This window comes from Aquila chrysaetos, chromosome 9 (assembly GCF_900496995.4).
Source record: "Aquila chrysaetos chrysaetos chromosome 9, bAquChr1.4, whole genome shotgun sequence".
NCBI classification, from domain to species: Eukaryota; Metazoa; Chordata; class Aves; order Accipitriformes; family Accipitridae; genus Aquila; species Aquila chrysaetos.
The window spans coordinates 26,746,282-26,763,415 of record NC_044012.1 but is presented as its reverse complement, the minus strand read 5'-3'; the positions used below and the strand labels follow the sequence as shown (position 1 = coordinate 26,763,415).

Genomic DNA, 17,134 nt, shown 5'->3' with positions numbered 1-17,134 from the left:
CCTCATGGGGATGACATGGGGCACTTCCACAGTGGTCTCACACCCATCCCCTCAGACTAGGAACAAGCTGGCTACACCATTTGTGCATTTATTTCTTTTCATGGTTAACAGAAGGGGGTGTAAAAGGAGGGCTGCTCGAGGGAGGTTGCTCTGAGCTCAGACCCAGCACCTGCAGGGCCACAGCATGGCTGGGGGGGGGGGCGTGGTGGGAGCTAGACGGGGCCGTAGAAGCGCCGGTATGCTTCCTGGAAGCCGATGTGGTCGGCCAGCTCATCGCAGTCAGGGTTGAACTCACACACCTCACGCTTGGCCTCCAGTGGGTCACGCACGGCACCATAGACGCTGCTGGGGATGGATGAGGGATACTGGAGGGTACCCCGGCCCCATGGGGGCTGGAGGCTTCTGGGGCAGGGCCCAGCCATCAGGGCCCCTCCCAAAAACAGGATTTCATTTTATGATATGGTGGATGGGGAATGTGTGCTCCCCCACCCCAGTGTCACCCGGAGGGGGGGGACACAGTCCCCAGCACAATGGGGTCAAGCACTACCTGTCATAGATGTAACTCCTCTTGTGTCTCCGCACCACCTCGGCGCTGGCGCGTCTGGAGACGAAGGCTGCGGGGACATAGCAGGGGGTCAGGGAGGGCTGGGTGCCCCTGTCCCTGGGGCAGCAGGGACGAATCTGGCCGCAGACACTCACCTTCGGAGCTGGGCGAGTCATCTGCGCTGAGAGAGCGGTCAGCAGCTGAAGGATGGCACGGCACAGTCAGGGCAGCTGATGGGCTCTGGAAGGCCCTGTGCAGGCTGTGCCCTCACCCCGCTCCTCCTTTTGGGGGTCTCATCCCAACTCCCCCCCCCGACCCCTCACCCAGACCCCTGCCAAAGGGTGTCCCCATCCCTGTCCCCCTGCTCTCTCCACCCCAAGGCTCAGCAAACTTCTCTCCAAGCCCCTTTGCTCCCTCCAGCTCACAGCAGAGCCTTTCCTACGGCATCCCCCCTGCCCCAGCCCCAGTCCCCATCACCCCGTCCCGTCCCGGACTACCCCGTACCTCTGCGGCAGAGGCCAAGGGTGAGGAGGGCCAGGAGGGTGAGCAGGACGAGGGGCTTCATGGTGCCTCTCTGCACGGGTGCTGTGCTCGGTGGAGCCCCTGGTCCCTGAGAGACTTTATAGGATGCTGCAACCACCGCCAAGGAGGGGCCCCGCAGCCCCGCCAGGGTTATTTCCAGCACATCCGCCGGGGCCGGGAGCCGCCAGCACAGGCGGCAATTGTGGTTTGGGGTGAACTCAGTTCCCCCGTGACCGGCCAGAGCCCACAGGGAGGGAAGCGTGGCCCCAGGCCAGTGGAGATTCGCTGGTGGGCCCTAGCCCTGCCGGCCTGGCAGCACCCAGTCCCCACCCATCCCTAACTGGGATGGGAGATGGGGCACTGGTGGGACCCCTCACTGCACTCCCCAGTCACTGACTGGTCTGTCCCAGTTCCCACTGCTGGATCCCAGCAGGGTTGCCACCACGCTAGGAGTTTCCTGCCAAAACCTGTGGGGTTTTCCTTTCTGCGCAAGGCCACTGGGGGCTTGTTGGCCAGTTTTTGCCTCGGGGACCAGCACGTGCTCCTTCTGTGGCATCTTTGTCACAGCCCCTTGCCGGGGCTGACTGCTGTGACCCAGGAGGAGAGGGTGAGCAGGCGCCCTTGCCCTCTGTCTCCACACAGGTCTCCCATGCCACATCCCATGGGCAGATGCTGTGTGTCAGGGCTGGGGCCCCAGGCAGTGCCTGCTCCCAGAAAGAGGACCTTGGAAAGAAGTCCAGCACCTCTTAAAACCCCAAAACAGGGCTTTGCGAGAATATAAAGTGTGCTACTGCTGTGGTTCAGGCACCGAGCAGAGGTGAAGGGGAGCGGAGCAGCTGGAGATCTCTTGTTCATATATCCTTTTACTTCCTACTCACCAGAAGACCCCAGCAGTGCTCACCCACCTCTGGAGTTTGCTCCTATTTAACTCCAGGAGGGCTCTGAGCAGTGGGAGCCCCCAGGGCCGCCTGGGGTGACATTCCTCTTTGGGATCCTGACCACTTTCCAGACTTTCAGATCCTATAAATCCCAGCCCTGTCTTGAAAAGCGGAACCAGAGCCTTTAGGGCGGAGGAAGAGAGAAATGCTGAAGCCAGAGCCTTTGTCAAACAAACCCATAAACTATAGAGTATGCAGGCCAAGCACACGCAGCAGGAGCCAAGACTGGGGGAACAACAGCTCCAATTTATTTAGATTATAATGCAGCAAGGGAAGTCTTGTTTACGACAGAAGGAAAATATGCCTAAGTCAGTCAGTCGCAGTCTCTGGCTGCCTCTAATTGAAAACAGAGGCTTGCGCTTGGTGGAAATTGCCACTGTTGTTGTCAGAGTTTGTATTACTTCCCCACCACGCAGGGCACAGCCTCTCCTTGGGATGGGAGGCACTAACAGCCAAAGAGCACAACAGGTGAGGAGGAACAACAGGTGACCAGAGAACCTGCTGCCCTTGGCAGAGCTGGTGTCTGTTGGAAATAGACTCATCATCAGTCCGTGTCAGGCTCAGTAAGACTCTCCTCTTTATCCATCCAGCCCAGAGGAAGGACTTTTTCTCCATTTTGAAGATACACCTCACTTGCAGGGCTTCATTAATGCCCCACCAGGCAGACTCCAGTGAGTCCCTGCTTCCCTGGCTGGCAAACTTCTGATGAGACGGTAATGAACAACTCCAGATGGGTAAAACCAAACCCAGTTTGGTTCCAGGAGTCAACGTGGAGGTTTCACAGGAAAACATTAAATCCTTTTGCCATGAGCCCACAAAGTCGAGGCAGGGCCATTCTAACCTCTGCTCATCTCCACACACACAATGGCACCTCCCCGGATCCTTCACACTGCGGTCCTCAGAGAAGCGCCCTCAGTGCGTATTGGCTGGGAGGGGAGCAGGGTTGGAAAATAACTGGAAAAAAAGAATAAATGGCAACGAGGAACTTGCTGTAATAAAGCAGCTGCTGACATGTCTGTTCTGATGGGTCACAGGTGAACAATTGTTTAAACACACAGATACTGAAAATGAACACTGCAAAAACGCGGCAAGAGTCCAACGTGGCTATTTATGCTCCAGCTGTACAAAATGCCATGGTAGCATTTACCCGACTGCGGGCTTTGTGTGCTACAGCTTGCTGGCTCCTCATTCCTGTGCACAGCACAGCCTCTGTGCATAAGGTACCTATTTTTCTCTAATGCACATCTGAAATACCTGCAAGGTCACAAATTTGGCTTTAGTCAGCTAGAGTCATGCCTATCACAGCACTAAAAAAGCGTGTGAGTGTACAGACATGCTCTGGCTATCAGACCTGTAGGATTCTCCTCCCTGTTGAGCTGAGCAAGGAATAGGAAATTGTCATCTATTTCCAAAGATCCTGCTGTGTTCTTTTTTATTTCTTCACAAACTTTGACCTAATTGTGCAAGTCCAGCAGCTTTTCAGTCCCACTGCAAGTTTCTTCTGGCCTGACAAGAAGAATGTGAGTTTGCGTGGTTTGTATACACCACATACAGAGTCCCGCTTCCCACCGCATTGTCCACGCTTCCAATATGAGGATAAACTCCCCCCACGAAACGTGCAGAAACTCCCCGTGTCCTCACTGGGGCTCCTTGAATGTCATGATGAGTTCTCGTTGCTCTTTACTAATTGCCTGGAAGGAAAACAACCACCATGGAACTCAGCAAAGTGCTTTTTTCCGCAGATGCCAGCGCTCAGGACACAAAGCAAGCTGATTGGTAGAAACACAGCGTCATACACACTGACGTCCCCACCACATACGGAATACAACCCACTAATCTCACAGGCTCACCCACAGAAACCCCCACCCAGGGCACAGGAAAAAACATCCAAGATCTCCAGCGAAAATGCCCAGGCCTCCCAGGCCAATTTTGGCAGTATTTGGCTCTTGGTGAGGCCTTTGATAAGTCGAGGGCTTAAATATAGTGCAGACATTTGCTAGTCAAATAGGATACCCTGTGTCAAAACACAGGATAGTGTTTCTTTCAGGCTGATGCTGCAAAGAAAGAGAAGGGGGTTTTATTTGTTTCTTTTTTATTTTTACCTGCCAGGCATGTTTGCGAGCTTGTATCAGCTGCTGCAGCTCTCCAATCCTATTCCTCCCTGCAAGCACAGACTCTGCTACCTTCCTGTTCTCTTCCTCCTTCTCCTTTAGGATTTTCCGCAAGTACGACCTGTGCTTAAGGAGGTACGGCACCATAGCACTGCGAATGTCCTCTTCTGGGATCCCACTGGGACGCCTGGGAACAAACTGGGATGTGAAACAACCAGAGAGCAACTGTCTCGCATAGCAATTAGTCTCACGCACCTCAGTTGGAAGCTGAGTTGCTGCCGTAACGTATCGGCTCACCAACTCCAGCAATTTTCCTCTGGCACTGGATGCTTGAGGACAGCTAGAACGTGCGTGTCTAACAGGCACCCCATTGCGTAGCCCCCTAATGCTGTATGTGAAAGAACAGGAGGAGTCCTTCCCAAAACTCTGCCATTAGCTGAGGCCTGGAGGCAGGCAGGGTGTAATTAATATCCCCAAACACAGAAACAAGAAATCGTGATGATGCTTTTGATTAAAAAGACCCAGCCTGTCTTTAGGGTGAAGAAAAGGCAGCGTGTAAAACTTCCAGTGCCTGCCGAGTCCCTGAGCAAGACATCCCCACAAGAAGTGTTGATGTGAGCTCTGCTATTAGAACAGTAGCTGTGGCTAAAACATGCCATCAGTCTTTTGAGTTATTCAGGATCGAGTTTACCTCCCCCTGGTCTCAGCAGCACTAACCTCCTCCTTGTGCTGAGGAAGCATAGATACATCACCTAGAGAAGCACAGATAAAACTTGTTTTCGGAAGATTTAGATGCAACGACATTGCTGTTAAGATATATGAGGTTTAAAAAACTCCCCTGCAGCACAAGGCCTACAGGGCACATTGACACAACCCTAACATCACACAGGAGCTGACTTTCGCCCTTGAAGGAATATGCCTCCACACATATGTGCTCCCCAGACCATCCATACCACGCAGGCTCTTCCTGGTTCTTTGCCTCCTCCACCATCTTATCGAGTGAATTAAAGAGCAGCTCCAGGTTCCCTTCATTCTTTACCTCCTGGATCTCATCCTGTGAAGGAAGTACACCACAGGGACTCAGCAGGACCCAAACTGAACTGACACAGGCATCATTCCGCTTGTGAGCCCTCGCTTTTCCCTGGACAATGGCTACATCCTGGAAATCACCATGTATTGAGTCACCGTCCCTGCAGGTATTTAAAAGAATGTAGATGTGGCGCTTGGGGACATGGTTTAGCAGTGGAGCTGGCAGTGTTAGGTTTACAGTTGGACTCCACGATCTTAAGGGTCTTTTCCAACCTAAATGATTCTATGATTCCACAGCTCTTTCTGGAGAAGACAAAGAGGTCTGGAAGAATCTCTGGGGAGCAGTCTTAACTTTCTGGTTTTGCCATTCAAGAAATGTATTTGCTACCCTTAAGAGCAACATGTTCAGCACTTCCACACCTGGGCCTGAAGCCCCTCCGAAGGCAGGCGCATCCCCCAGCCCCTGCCCCTAAGGGTTTGCTTCCCCTTTCACCTTGACGGACGTCTGCAGCTGGGATATAAACTGATCGTAAATGCTCCTGGTCACCTCGGGCTGTAGTTTGTAGAAGCAGCGGTAGCAGTTTGCAAACTTCTGGTAGCTGCAAAACCGGAGGGGCAGTGAGGGGGGGGGGGGGGTCAGTGCCCGGGCCCGGGGCCTCCCCTCGGCAGAGCTCGGCCAGGCCCCGGCTCTCACAGAGCGGCTCTCATTCCCACCTCACCTCCCGGCTGCCACCAGCTTCTCTAGGAAGGTGTCCACCACGGTGGCGAAGACCTCGGCGCGGCCCGGCGTCGCCTGGACGGATGGGCCGTCCTCGCCGCCCGCCGCAGCCTCTACAGGGCCGCCTCGCTCCGCCGCCATGTCCAGCCGCCCAACGGCCGCGCCACCGCCGCCCATTGGCTGCCGCCACCGCGCGGCGCCGCTACCATTGGTGGTTATGCGGGGCCCGCCCACGCTGACTGCGCATGCGGGGAGGGGAGCGCTCCACCCCCTCGGCAACGCGAAGCGCGAGGAGGCGCCCTTAGGGAGGCTGGGGGCGGGGCCTCGAGGGCCGTGGGGCGGGGCCTCGAGCCCTGCGGAAGACAGCTCACCCCCGGGACTGGGCAGGAGGGCTTGAGCCTTAAAAAAAAAAAAGTAATAAAAAAAAAAAACCCACAAGGGGCTGAAATGCTTCGAAACAGCAAGGTAGCCCCTGAAGCAGAGCGGTAAATACAATAAGCCGTCCCTCTCTTGAGATCCCCGTGGAAACCCCCACCCGAGTCCCCTCACAGACTAATATTCTCGATCATTTAACAAAATAAAACAATCGAGCCTGAAGAATTTGAAGGGGGAAGAATAATCCAAGTTTAGCACAGAAAGAGAGGGAAAAGCAATTTTTCCCTTGTCAAGCCACTGCTGGTAAGAGCTAACCAGAACTAACCTCAGTTTGTAAAGGAGGATCTGGGCTTGCAACTAATCCATGGTTTCAGGTGCTACATGTGCCTTAGCCTGTTTTTTCCTGGCTTTTTCAGCTTTGTGTGCAGTCACTGTCATTTTTTTTTCAGGCAATCTCTGCTGGTCAGGTCCCTCCTAGTGCTACTCAGAAGGCAAAGCATTAAAACCAAGAAAGCATCGTTGTGAAACGACAGAAACTGGCAGGCTCCCCTGGCAAGCGCATTCACTGAGACTAACGCGCTTTTAAACTCAGGCATCAAATGGAAGGTCTCTGAAGTTTATTAGTTGTCAAGAACTTTGCTGGTTAAGAGAGGAATATTAAGCTTGAGAGTGTCTCCCTACAGTCGTGCTGTCTCCCGCGTCTGTGACACACACTGAGACTTACCCTGCTGGTAAACAGCAGAGGCCGATTATTATTGTTTAATATCTGTATTACTACCGCCTTTGTGTGAGAACAGGGCTACCGTACGTGCAGGATACTTCCTTGCAATCTCGTGATGCTGCTGTTCCACTTTTTAGAGCAGAATCCGCTATTACAGAAAGAGCCAACTGGCATGGTCTTTTAAACAACAAAAATGTAATGGCAGAGCAGCTTGCAGAACACGCTGCTTGAACAGCTCTGTCAGTGGCTTGGGTATAGATCACCTTATTTAACGCTGCAGAAAACAAAGGTGGGATTAAAAGGCCTTTGATGACTCATCTTCAACCCCATTAAAGAGTACTGTATCTTATAACCAAGTTCTGCCCTTAAACATAAAAGTCTCTCTCCCAGCTTCAGCAGCATCTGTCTGCACTTGTTCTACCTCCAGCAGAAACTGTGGCACGTCCAGTCTCTGCACGGGCTGAACTGCAGATGTCAGGATGAAGGCAAGAGCCACACTTAGCAAGGCCCACGTGAAAAGACAGCTAAGAGCCTGGCAGCAGCCACAGTTCAGCAGGATCAACGCTACAACCAAGAACTCTTCGTTATGGCAGCGAGATGAGCAGAGGCGGTGATACATCTGTTATTTGGAGGCGTATCTCTCACCTCTCAGACATACAACTAACTGGGATGAGCACCATGTGTGGGCTGGCATCATGAGAGGCAAATCTCAAATACTGAAACCAGCAGAGTGAAGCCAAACAATCCCTTCATTCCTCCTCCCCAAAGAGCAGGCTCTTGCTTCATCACTCGATTGTAAGTTTGCATCTGGTAAAAAACACAGACCATAGCTTAAGATTTTGATCCAGCAAGAGTGTGTAAAGAACCGTCCTTGCCCTTCCCAAACAGGATAAGCAGGATTTAAACTTACAAAGTATTAGTGAACCATTACTTCTTATTCAATATGAACATGCCAATCAGGTTTGAACTGGATCAAAAGCCAGTAGGAGCTTTTTTTTCTTCCCCACCTCACATCCAGTTGTAACTCACATCACGTTCAGTTCTTGTCTCGGTGGCTGGCAGCACAGCAATCTGACACTTCCAAACTCTGCATCTGTTTGTGCTTAAACTAACTAAAGGTGGGAAGTGGCAGCAGCCACCCTGAACATGCAGTATTGACACTCACATTGAACAAGGCCACAGAACCACTCAGTCCCCCAGAAATCAGAATAAGCTGCCCTAAAAAAAGAGAATTAAATAACAACAGATTTAAAACATAGGTTAGGTGTCAAAATTGCCATCGGCTAAATACAAACAGCCAACTCAACTCCTAACTTGCCTATCAGCCAACTTGCTGTTTGAAGGATGAGAGATAGGAAACATTTTCCAAGAATATACAAAAAAGGTATGTACAGAACTACTCAAAATGCAGTAAATAAGGTCTTAAGTGGTTCCAGATTACTCTCGTCTCACATCTTCTAGAAATACATGTGGGCGATTGGAGAAATTTACTTGTCTATTCTGTTCTTCCAGCTTCCCACAGTACAACTGCAATCAGCACCCAACCCACCAGAGGGCTCTGCTGCAGCCTGTTAGGCTCCCCTCCTCGGAAGTTTGGCAAAGATTAAAATAATTTAAAGAATAAACTGGCTTTTTGCTTCAGCCAGTAAGTCTTTAATTTAAAAAAAGAGAATTAAGAACTTGCCAGGATGCATTCACACACCTGGCTGCTCTTGAATGAACTGTCACAGGCAAACAGCACATTGCCAAAGGTCACATTTTGATGGTTTTAAGCAGAAACAGCAGCAGAGCATTGTATTACAATCAAATCTAAAGAGGTGAATTGCAGTTGCTCTTGCTTCTGCCTTGTACTATGAAACCAGCTAGAGACAAAGGAGATGGCAGCTGTCTCTCCTCTACTCCTGAGCTTTCAACCGTGACGGTCCAAGTTCGGAGGGTTCAAAGGAAGGTTTCTCTTCCACTAGCTGCCTCTACCAGTGTCTTGAATCCATCAGCTCCGGGCGGAGGCTCAACTTCTTCAGAGTTTCATACCCCACCACGATGACGATGGTGGAAGGAGTGGCTGAGATGATGCGGGCAGAGAGGCCTTTAGTCAGGCCCCAGGGACCTTCCTCTGCCATAAGCTGTCTGAAGGTGAGGATGATGGAGCTCTTGCCTTCCACCTGCAAAGTCAGAACGAATATTCAAAGAGCTGCCAGACTTCATGCCGAGCTGCTCTGGGGTTCTGCTCCAACTGACGACTCTAGAGACTACAGATCAACCAGTCCAATAACCTTGCTCTCGTCTCCAGAACTCCCTGAGTGGGGCAGGGGGGAAGAAAGAAGTCCTACAGAGGCAGCAGTAAGTGGGATTCTTAGACCTGTCTCCTCCTTCCTCCTATCTGCCCCCATCTAGAAGGGGCTGGACCAACACGACAGCTCGAGTCTCACTAAAACTGACACTGCTAGAAGCACCTCTCCTTTTCTGAAGGATGCCACATCTGCTGGGGAACCTCATTTGAGCAGTCCAAGTAGGCAAAGCCAGCCTTGCTACCTGAGCTGCCTCCTATTAATGCCGAGTGCAAATTAAGCAGCATGATATCTAGGACAAAACAACCTACGAACACAGAGAGAAGGGGAGCAGTTTACCTGAAGCCACAGAGATCAAAGAGCTGAGACTGAACCCCACCCCTGCATCATGCAGTTGTTGCAGACAGACATGCCAAGCAGGCTGAGCTCTTACCTGAACCCGAGCCCTGATGACATCCATGGGGTTGGTGAGAGTGGAAGCTGTTGCAGCTGCAAGTGGCCCTGATATAGCTTGCAGGAGGAGATGGGGACAGTCTTTAGGAGTCAAGCTAGAAAGTTGTTCTGGGAACAGAAGAGAGAGAGTAAAGTTTCAGATGAGTGGCTGCTTATCAGTTCCTTAACTCCACCTGCTAATTTAGGCTGATTTGCAGTGGGCAGAATCCCTGATTTACAACCTGTCACCTCCTCCCACAGCATGTCTAAGTGGTGCTTTCTACATCAACCAGGAAGTTAGCAGAGCACAGGGAGCAAGCCCGTAAACACCCCAGCAGCTCAGTGCTCCATCATACAGCGTCTGATCAGCTCAAACACAGGCTCTCAGACTTGCTGGGCAAACAGGGCGGAATAAGCTTCTATGTCCCCAAAACAGAACATGGAGACATTCACCCCCCTTTAAAAGGCACAGGGGAAAACTTTACGCCAGACTTTCAGAAGCTGTCTGTAGAGGTTCGCACAGATCCAGAAAGCTGTCACTACCACCGAGCACACTGTTCAAGCGATACCTGTATGGCATCCCGCTGTGGGATCTCTAAGGAGATAAGCACTATGTACTGCTCATCCCAGGGATTTCCTCATTCTGCTCCTGCTACCTGGCAAACAGGATTTGAATCTCCCACTTTTATTGGTTAAAGTTGTACGGAAGACAGTCCAAAAGTCCCAGTTTCTTCAGATGATGTGGTGGTTGTGTCTATCTGGCAAAAAAGAAGTAAGCTGCTCTGTTCACAACCCAGAACACTGATCTGAATCACTGCCAGAAGTGTACTTTGAGCCCCCAGGAAGGTTCAACGACCCCTGCTGCTGCCAGCCGAGACCAGCACACTATCCAGGGACAGAGGACGAGAAAAGGCAGCCAAAGTAGAGATGTATTGACAGCTGGGGCTTAATTTTAGCATCATTTTGATTTCCACTGCAGAAGACTAGGTAAGAGAGCAAATATCTGAAAGAGGCAAGCTCCATTCTGTCCATATCAACTTACTCGTTCTTAGAGGTCCACTTTTGAACTGTTTTGGCATGAAAGTCTTACAATTAATACAGTGGATCCTGGTATTAAAAGTTGTTGACATAGAGAGTGAAGAAAGCACTCCCAAAAAGTTCAGACTGGACCAACATCCCAAGCTGCTGTTGCCATTTAAATGCAGCACTGATGCGTAACCAGCGCTCCCAGTTCTTACCAGAATGTGCCCACTCTGAAAAGCAAACTAGACATTCAAGACACCTGTATTTTTAAAAGCAGGTGATTTCTGAGATATACTTTAAGCCTAGTACAGTGAAATCCAAGCCTCTCATTATCATCACTTTTAGGCAGATTACTATTAGGTAAGTATTAGTCTAAAAACCACATGCAAAGCTGCGTGATAGAAATCTAAAGGATTATCAGGGGGAAAAAAGTAAATCTGAGCAGGCCAGCATCTTTAGTATTTGGGAACACCCTGAGGATTACCAGAGCTGAGCTAGGGAGAGAGAACATACTGTTAAGTGTAGTTTTATATCACAAGGCTTGGTGCCAGTTTTAAAGCTACAGAAACTGAAGCATGATCTTAAGACACAAAACCACGGAAGATTTGGCCTTTGTCTCCGCCTGTTGTTTGGTTTTGCTATGAGATTTGTGGCTCTAGAAGTCTTTTCGCCATATACAAGACTCCTGAGTCCATGTGAACTGAAGGATGAACTATACTTACACGGTGGCTTCAGAACTCTGCCCAATGCCAGACAACAGCCTTCACCACTTCCAGGCAGAAAGTAAGCATTATTTGGGATTAGCGGAAGAGAAAGTTAAAGTAGATGCATCAAGTCCCTCTTGCCTAGAGCCATCTAGTTTTAAGTCCTCTAGCACTCAGACCCCTATTCTTTAACTCTGCATTTGAAAGACTGCTGCTCTGTTAAACTTCCACCCAACATCTGCAGAATTCGTTTAAATTGGATACAGCTGTTTGTTTCAAGACAGGTTCTGCTCCCTCTCTCTTTTTCTCAAAGAGAGAAAGCAAATCACACTGGGTCCACAGTTTCAGAGTCGATTTTAGGGGCTTCTAGGTCTGCTGGGATAAGACACATTCAAAGTCTCCTTTCACTTACCGGCATAGAAGTGGTAGAAGGGCCACCAGACTGCACTGTTGGGAATATAGGTGAGCAGCGAGGCCACATAACCCCTGTAGAAGCCTCTAAAGCCATCAGCCTTGAAAATCTGTACAATGATGTCCTTGGTTTGGCCAAAGACCAACATCCGCTTGCCATCTTGGTTCCGCACCTTAAACCTGCCCATGCTTTCCCCCCTCCTCTGCATCATGAGATGCTGGGAGATCACATCGATGGGCACTGTGATGCTCTGGGCCACCAGGGAGGCTGAGCCACCTGCCACCAGAGACTTCACAGCATTGTTGTTGTTGTACCGTGACACATACTTTCGAGTGAGCTCATATGTTGTCACATAGCACTGTCCAGATATCAGGGTGAAAGTGTTGACCAAAAAGCCACGGTAGAGCCCAGCTGTCCCTTCTGTCCGCAGGATTTTCACAAAAGCATCGAAAGTCCCACTGTATAGGCTCTTGCCCTTCTGAACCTGCAACCGTGTCCGGATGAGTGTGAAAGGGTAAACGCTCACCCGGATCATCATAGTCATGCAAATCCCAAACACGTAGAATTTCCTTTTGTCCAGGTGCTCCCACTCAATGATGGGGATGTTGCGTTTGTCTTCCATGACTCCTTGGAGTGGGGTAGGAGAGGTGGTATGCCCCAGATCTACCTCAAAAGTACAGAGCAGATCCAGGCTCAGCCCTCATATCTTGACTGACTAGACTGGAAGTGTTGGCATCTGAAATGAGACACACTTTCAGTAGATGACGAAGTACCTAAGTTAGCTAAAGCAGCCTACGTCACCTAACTTTGCTGATTTTCCGGAAGTACACAGAGAGCCCTTGCACAAACTGTTCTGCTGGCAGAGCGGTGGGACTGTAACCTCAGGAAGCAGGGCCGTATCACGTGGTTGATGGCAGCACCTTCTGATGTCACCGTAGCTATTTGTTAAACTCTAACAGCAGTCTGCATACATGGCAGTTCTCACTACAGTTCCAGACTACTCTGCTGCAAAGCAAAGCTTGCCAGACTTTGCAAAGCAGTTTGAGATCCACAGAGGAAGAGCACTGCTCCAACAGCAAGCACTACCTTTTAATGAACATGCAGGTTTATGGGTTGTCAACCAAAGCAGCTTCTCCCCAGTCATTCCAGGTTTGTGATGCTCCTAGATGTCAGGATGTCACTTTTCAGTTCCAGGCTCTGTACAAAGGAGGAAGTGAGAGGTCTCCATTTGCATTTCCAGATTCCCTGCACAAATTAGACACATTTTTCTGGGCATTTCCATTTTGACCTTCCTAAATCTGAAGGGTGATGCATGCCAGGGAAGGGGGAAGAGAAGGTCATGAAAAAAGGAGCAACGATGGGAGAACAAGGCAAATGCAAACAGCCACGTAGAGTCTCCACGTTGATGACCAAGACCCTGAAAAGAAAGGGTTAAAAATCACAGCCCAAGGATCTCTCAGGTGACCAATACCTAACTGAGATTTTCAGCGAGCAAAGTTCATCTTCACTTCCAATACTGCATCATCATTCTCGTATGGTAACACTCACAAACCTGCCATGCTTCCACTTTCGGCAGCATTCAGAGCACCAGGAACTGAGGGACAAGGAGGGGAGGTCCTGGTTCAGCCTCCACCAGCAGACCCTTCCTGAACCTGGCTCCTGCCCCTGATGCACTATCGCTGTGTCTCATCCTGCAGGCAGTCATGTCCCGGCAATCACAAACAACTGCTTCCCCAGGACAAGACTCTCAGTAGTTCCACCCACCTCCCTTTTGGCCATAATTTGCTCTAACTTGGTGCATGATTAACTAAGCTTGGAATAAGTGAACGTCCTTGCAGGGCCAGGCATATACAAGCAAAAAGAGAAGAGCATCTCAAAGAATCAACCCAGCATGAAACTGATTATTTCACTGACCACAAGGACTTTCTTTCCTTATCAAAAAAAGCCTACGAGTCTTCAGGAATAATAGACTGCTAAATTATTAGAAAGGGCTTGACTGCAGCTGCATCACAGCTTATATTCCAGGCTCTGGCAAACGGGCATTTGAAGTCTGTGCACAGGCACAAGCGGAACTGCTGGAGAGCAGAGCAATACCAAGTAGCTCCACTTGCAAATGCAGAAACTGGAACAAGTGTGCCAAAACCAGAGATCTGAAAACAGATTCACTTTGAATCTAGACCGAGTGAGAACTCAAATTTAACATGAGATGTGGTCAACGCCATACACCAATTTGGGGGCCATTTTACGTTATCAGTGTAATGCAGAAAGGCCATAGCGTAAATGTCTCCAAATTGCAGGCTTCATGAAGAGAGAGCTCAAACAGTCAAGAGCCATTTGATTTAGAAATGCAATAACAAAACAATGGGCGATTATTTACCTCTGGCACGGAGAAGAAATCACAATTATGAAATTACAGTGGGAAGGTAAGGGGGATGCTATTAACAGACCATTTCATTGCCTATCTGCCGACAAAATATTTGCTTAACATCAGCGAAGAGCATTACAGGCTGCCACGGCTCCTGCTGATGGGCAGTGAAGTTAAAAATACCCAAGGGCATCCAGGTCCAACAGGGAGGGTGGGGGAAACCCTATTTCACCTAGTACAAAGAAAACTACACTTCATTGTTACAGTCAATTGACTTGACAGGTAACACATAACAAACACCATGGCTTGTCTAAACAAAAGTCATGTTGCTTTAATTATAATTACAGTATTACTGGTTCACTAATACAGGCATAATTAGACAGCAAAAAGCTTCCTACACAGGAATTATCTGCACACAGTACCTACAAAAACATTATTTTGTTCTTGTTAGGAGCCCCACTAGCTTAATATTTTATTAAAAAAAAAAAAGTCTAGCCAATGCAATTTCCTGGTGAAGCCTGAGGGTTTAGTCCATACTCCAAACTCCTCTGCCACCCAAAAACTGAACCATATGTAACAGAGCTCCCCATGTGAAAGATAAGGTGTACCTACTAAGAAAAATCCTCATTGCTGCATAAGGAAAACAAATAAATAATAATAAAAAAATGTATCCTTGACTTTTATTTAGTTTTACGTGCTATAGTGCTTTGTTTTTAGAATTTTAGCCATAACCTCCTTGAGGAAATAACTGTACTTTTTTTTGACTCTTACTAATAACTACTTTAATTCAGGATCTAAATTAGAAAGACAATGTCACTTTAATCCCAGGGCCCACAAGCAATCAAAGCCATAAGTTCCTCCTGCGGGGAGGTGAAGATGGAAGGCATCCTGGCATCACCAGGCATGCTTTGATTTGACCACCACAGCCACAATTCTTGCTCTGCCAAGATGAGAGTTTTGCTGAGAGCGTTTATTCTTCCAGAAATTAAATCTAGGGCCTCACTCAGAGCAGTGAACCTGTTGCATCCAGTTTCAGCAATTCTTTGATGATCTTTCAAGTAATTTGGGGGAGATCGATACAAAAGTAATTGCTAAATCTCAAAAGAACTAATCTGGCCTCCAAAATGAAATACAAGTACACCAGCTTCCCTCCCGCTCACGGAGCCATTCTGTACTTCAACACTTGAACAGTTTCCACACTCAAACTACACTTCAATAGATCTATACAGATGGTGGCTTCTCACAATGAATAGAAAAGCATTTCTTGAATTTCTGCCTAGAAATTAAAGCAGAGGATTACCAAGCAGACTGTACCTGTTCCTGCTCTCTCGCTAGTTTGTGGTATGACCTACAGGATACAGTTTCAGTCTTCTAAACACAGACCACAACTTAGTATGACACCCCCCCCCCCCCCCCCCCCAATTTATCTTCTTTTTAATGCAGCCCCATCAATCCATTCTCCAAACCGTTTCTGCTGCAGCTGTACCTAAATACGATTCTTTGGCAAACAGAGACAGGGCCTTTGTGTACCCCTGGCCAAGGATGTCTCCTGCTCAGCATACTAATGCCTTAGCATGACAGCCTGGGAACTATCCAGAAGCAGGCGGCGGGGCCGCCTTTCCAAGCCCCAACCACTATATGCGGTTGCCTGTGGAGATCCTCTCAAGTGGGAAAGCACGAGATCAAACAAATCCACTACAAGTCTCTCCAATTTGAAGCCTTTTATCCGTGCCACGCTACGCCGAACCTGGTCTAAGTAGGCAGCTCCATTTTCAAAGTCTTTACTGTTGCACTCCTTAAATTTACCCCAGGGTGGAAGTGGATATAAAACCAGCCTCACTGAAGATCTGCAGTTCCTCTGTGAGCAGCTGTCTCTCTGTAAACGGTGAGGCAGAGACACTCTAAGGCCAGCACTTCCCAGCGCACCCACAGCCTCGTGTTGCCTTCGCCACCCCCTCCTGTACACAGAAGGCCGCGTGCAAGAGCTAGGCAGCTGGCACAGCAAACCACCCTCCTACCTTATAGATAAAGCCATTGGCGCTTACCTTGGGCCAGACAAAAAAATCTGACACACTCTAAAGGTGACAAACGTGTGTGAAGTTTGGCACAGGACCCACTCAAGGTCACTGAGCGGATCAGCAGTTGGGCAGACAAAAAGCCTTTCCCAGCACCGTGGTTTCAGGTCGCAGCCATGTCCTCCTCTCTTCCCCAGGGAGCTTTGCTTCCCGCAGCCCCGGAGGCGCAGGGAACCCCCATCCCCTTCCCCACCTGCCCCTGGGCCCCTCACCGCCACAGCACCCGCCTCCTCAACCAAGCGGGTCTTGAGCCAAACCGCCTCCTCCAAACCTTCCCCGCGCTCCCCCTCACCCCGCTTTCCCAGCACGACCCGAAGCACACACACACACACACCCCGGCTCCCTCCACGCTTCGGCAGGCTGCCCCGGGTGCTCCCCATCACGCCCCCCTGCCGCAGACCCCCACCGTCCCGCCCCACAGCCAGACTCTCCAGGGTCCCCCAAACTCACCCAGCAGCTGCCCCCCCCCCTTCCCCTCCACCGTCCAACCGGCCCCTAGCCGGGCCACCACCGTCCTGCCCCGCCGCCACTCGCCCAGGCCAGGTCTCCTCCTCCCGCCCCCCAACCGAGTCCCCCCCCCCCCCCCCCATACCCGCCCCGCGCCTCCATGCCCGGCCTCCGCCACGCTCTCACCTCAGGCCGGCGGGCGGGAGACCCCCGCCCCGTCCCGCCCCGCCGCCGGCCGGTCCCGCCACCCCATGGCCGCTCTCCCCCAGTCGGCGGCCGCCGGCCGGAAGTGAACGGCGGGCAGAGCGTCGGGGCCTCACGCGTCGCCCGAGCAATCAGCGCCCAAGCACCGACGCCATCTTGGGGAAGGGCTGACGCCGCTCCGGAAGTGACTCCGCGTGCTTCCGGCCGGGCCGACCGCCGTGCCCAG

At 50.4% G+C, this 17,134-nt stretch overlaps 3 protein-coding genes across 7 annotated transcripts; all 3 read right to left on the bottom strand.

Annotated features, from left to right (window-relative positions):
* Positions 1–72: 72 nt before the first annotated feature.
* On the bottom strand, positions 73–1,679 carry LOC115345803 (bone gamma-carboxyglutamate protein). Of its 2 annotated transcripts, none has more exons than XM_030025240.2 (4): positions 1,049–1,679; positions 700–744; positions 548–614; positions 73–342 (listed from the first exon to the last, which is right to left on the bottom strand). In XM_030025240.2, exons 1-4 carry the CDS (start codon positions 1,107–1,109, stop codon positions 213–215), a joined length of 303 nt encoding a protein of 100 aa, XP_029881100.1. In that variant the 5' UTR covers positions 1,110–1,679; the 3' UTR covers positions 73–212. The 2 variants fall into 2 exon arrangements, with proteins under 2 accessions (XP_029881100.1, XP_029881098.1); XM_030025238.2 differs by having other exon boundaries at positions 73–345; positions 1,049–1,663.
* A 551-nt stretch (positions 1,680–2,230) lies between these two features.
* Positions 2,231–6,614, bottom strand: PMF1 (polyamine modulated factor 1). The gene is made up of 5 exons (XM_030025237.2): positions 5,864–6,614; positions 5,638–5,743; positions 5,069–5,169; positions 4,107–4,302; positions 2,231–3,695 (listed from the first exon to the last, which is right to left on the bottom strand). The coding sequence occupies exons 1-5, from the start codon at positions 6,037–6,039 to the stop codon at positions 3,642–3,644; spliced, it is 633 nt and encodes a 210-aa protein (XP_029881097.1). The 5' UTR covers positions 6,040–6,614; the 3' UTR covers positions 2,231–3,641.
* A 225-nt stretch (positions 6,615–6,839) lies between these two features.
* Positions 6,840–17,099, bottom strand: SLC25A44 (solute carrier family 25 member 44). Of its 4 annotated transcripts, none has more exons than XM_030025235.2 (5): positions 16,891–17,096; positions 12,904–13,234; positions 11,818–12,553; positions 9,680–9,807; positions 6,840–9,120 (listed from the first exon to the last, which is right to left on the bottom strand). In XM_030025235.2, exons 3-5 carry the CDS (start codon positions 12,437–12,439, stop codon positions 8,929–8,931), a joined length of 942 nt encoding a protein of 313 aa, XP_029881095.1. In that variant the 5' UTR covers positions 12,440–12,553; positions 12,904–13,234; positions 16,891–17,096; the 3' UTR covers positions 6,840–8,928. The 4 variants fall into 4 exon arrangements, 3 of the variants coding, with proteins under 3 accessions (XP_029881095.1, XP_029881096.1, XP_040981989.1); XR_005933185.1 differs by adding an exon at positions 10,248–10,436 and having other exon boundaries at positions 9,011–9,120; positions 11,818–13,234; positions 16,891–17,099; XM_030025236.2 differs by lacking the exon at positions 12,904–13,234.
* Between the last annotated feature and the right edge of the window lie 35 nt (positions 17,100–17,134).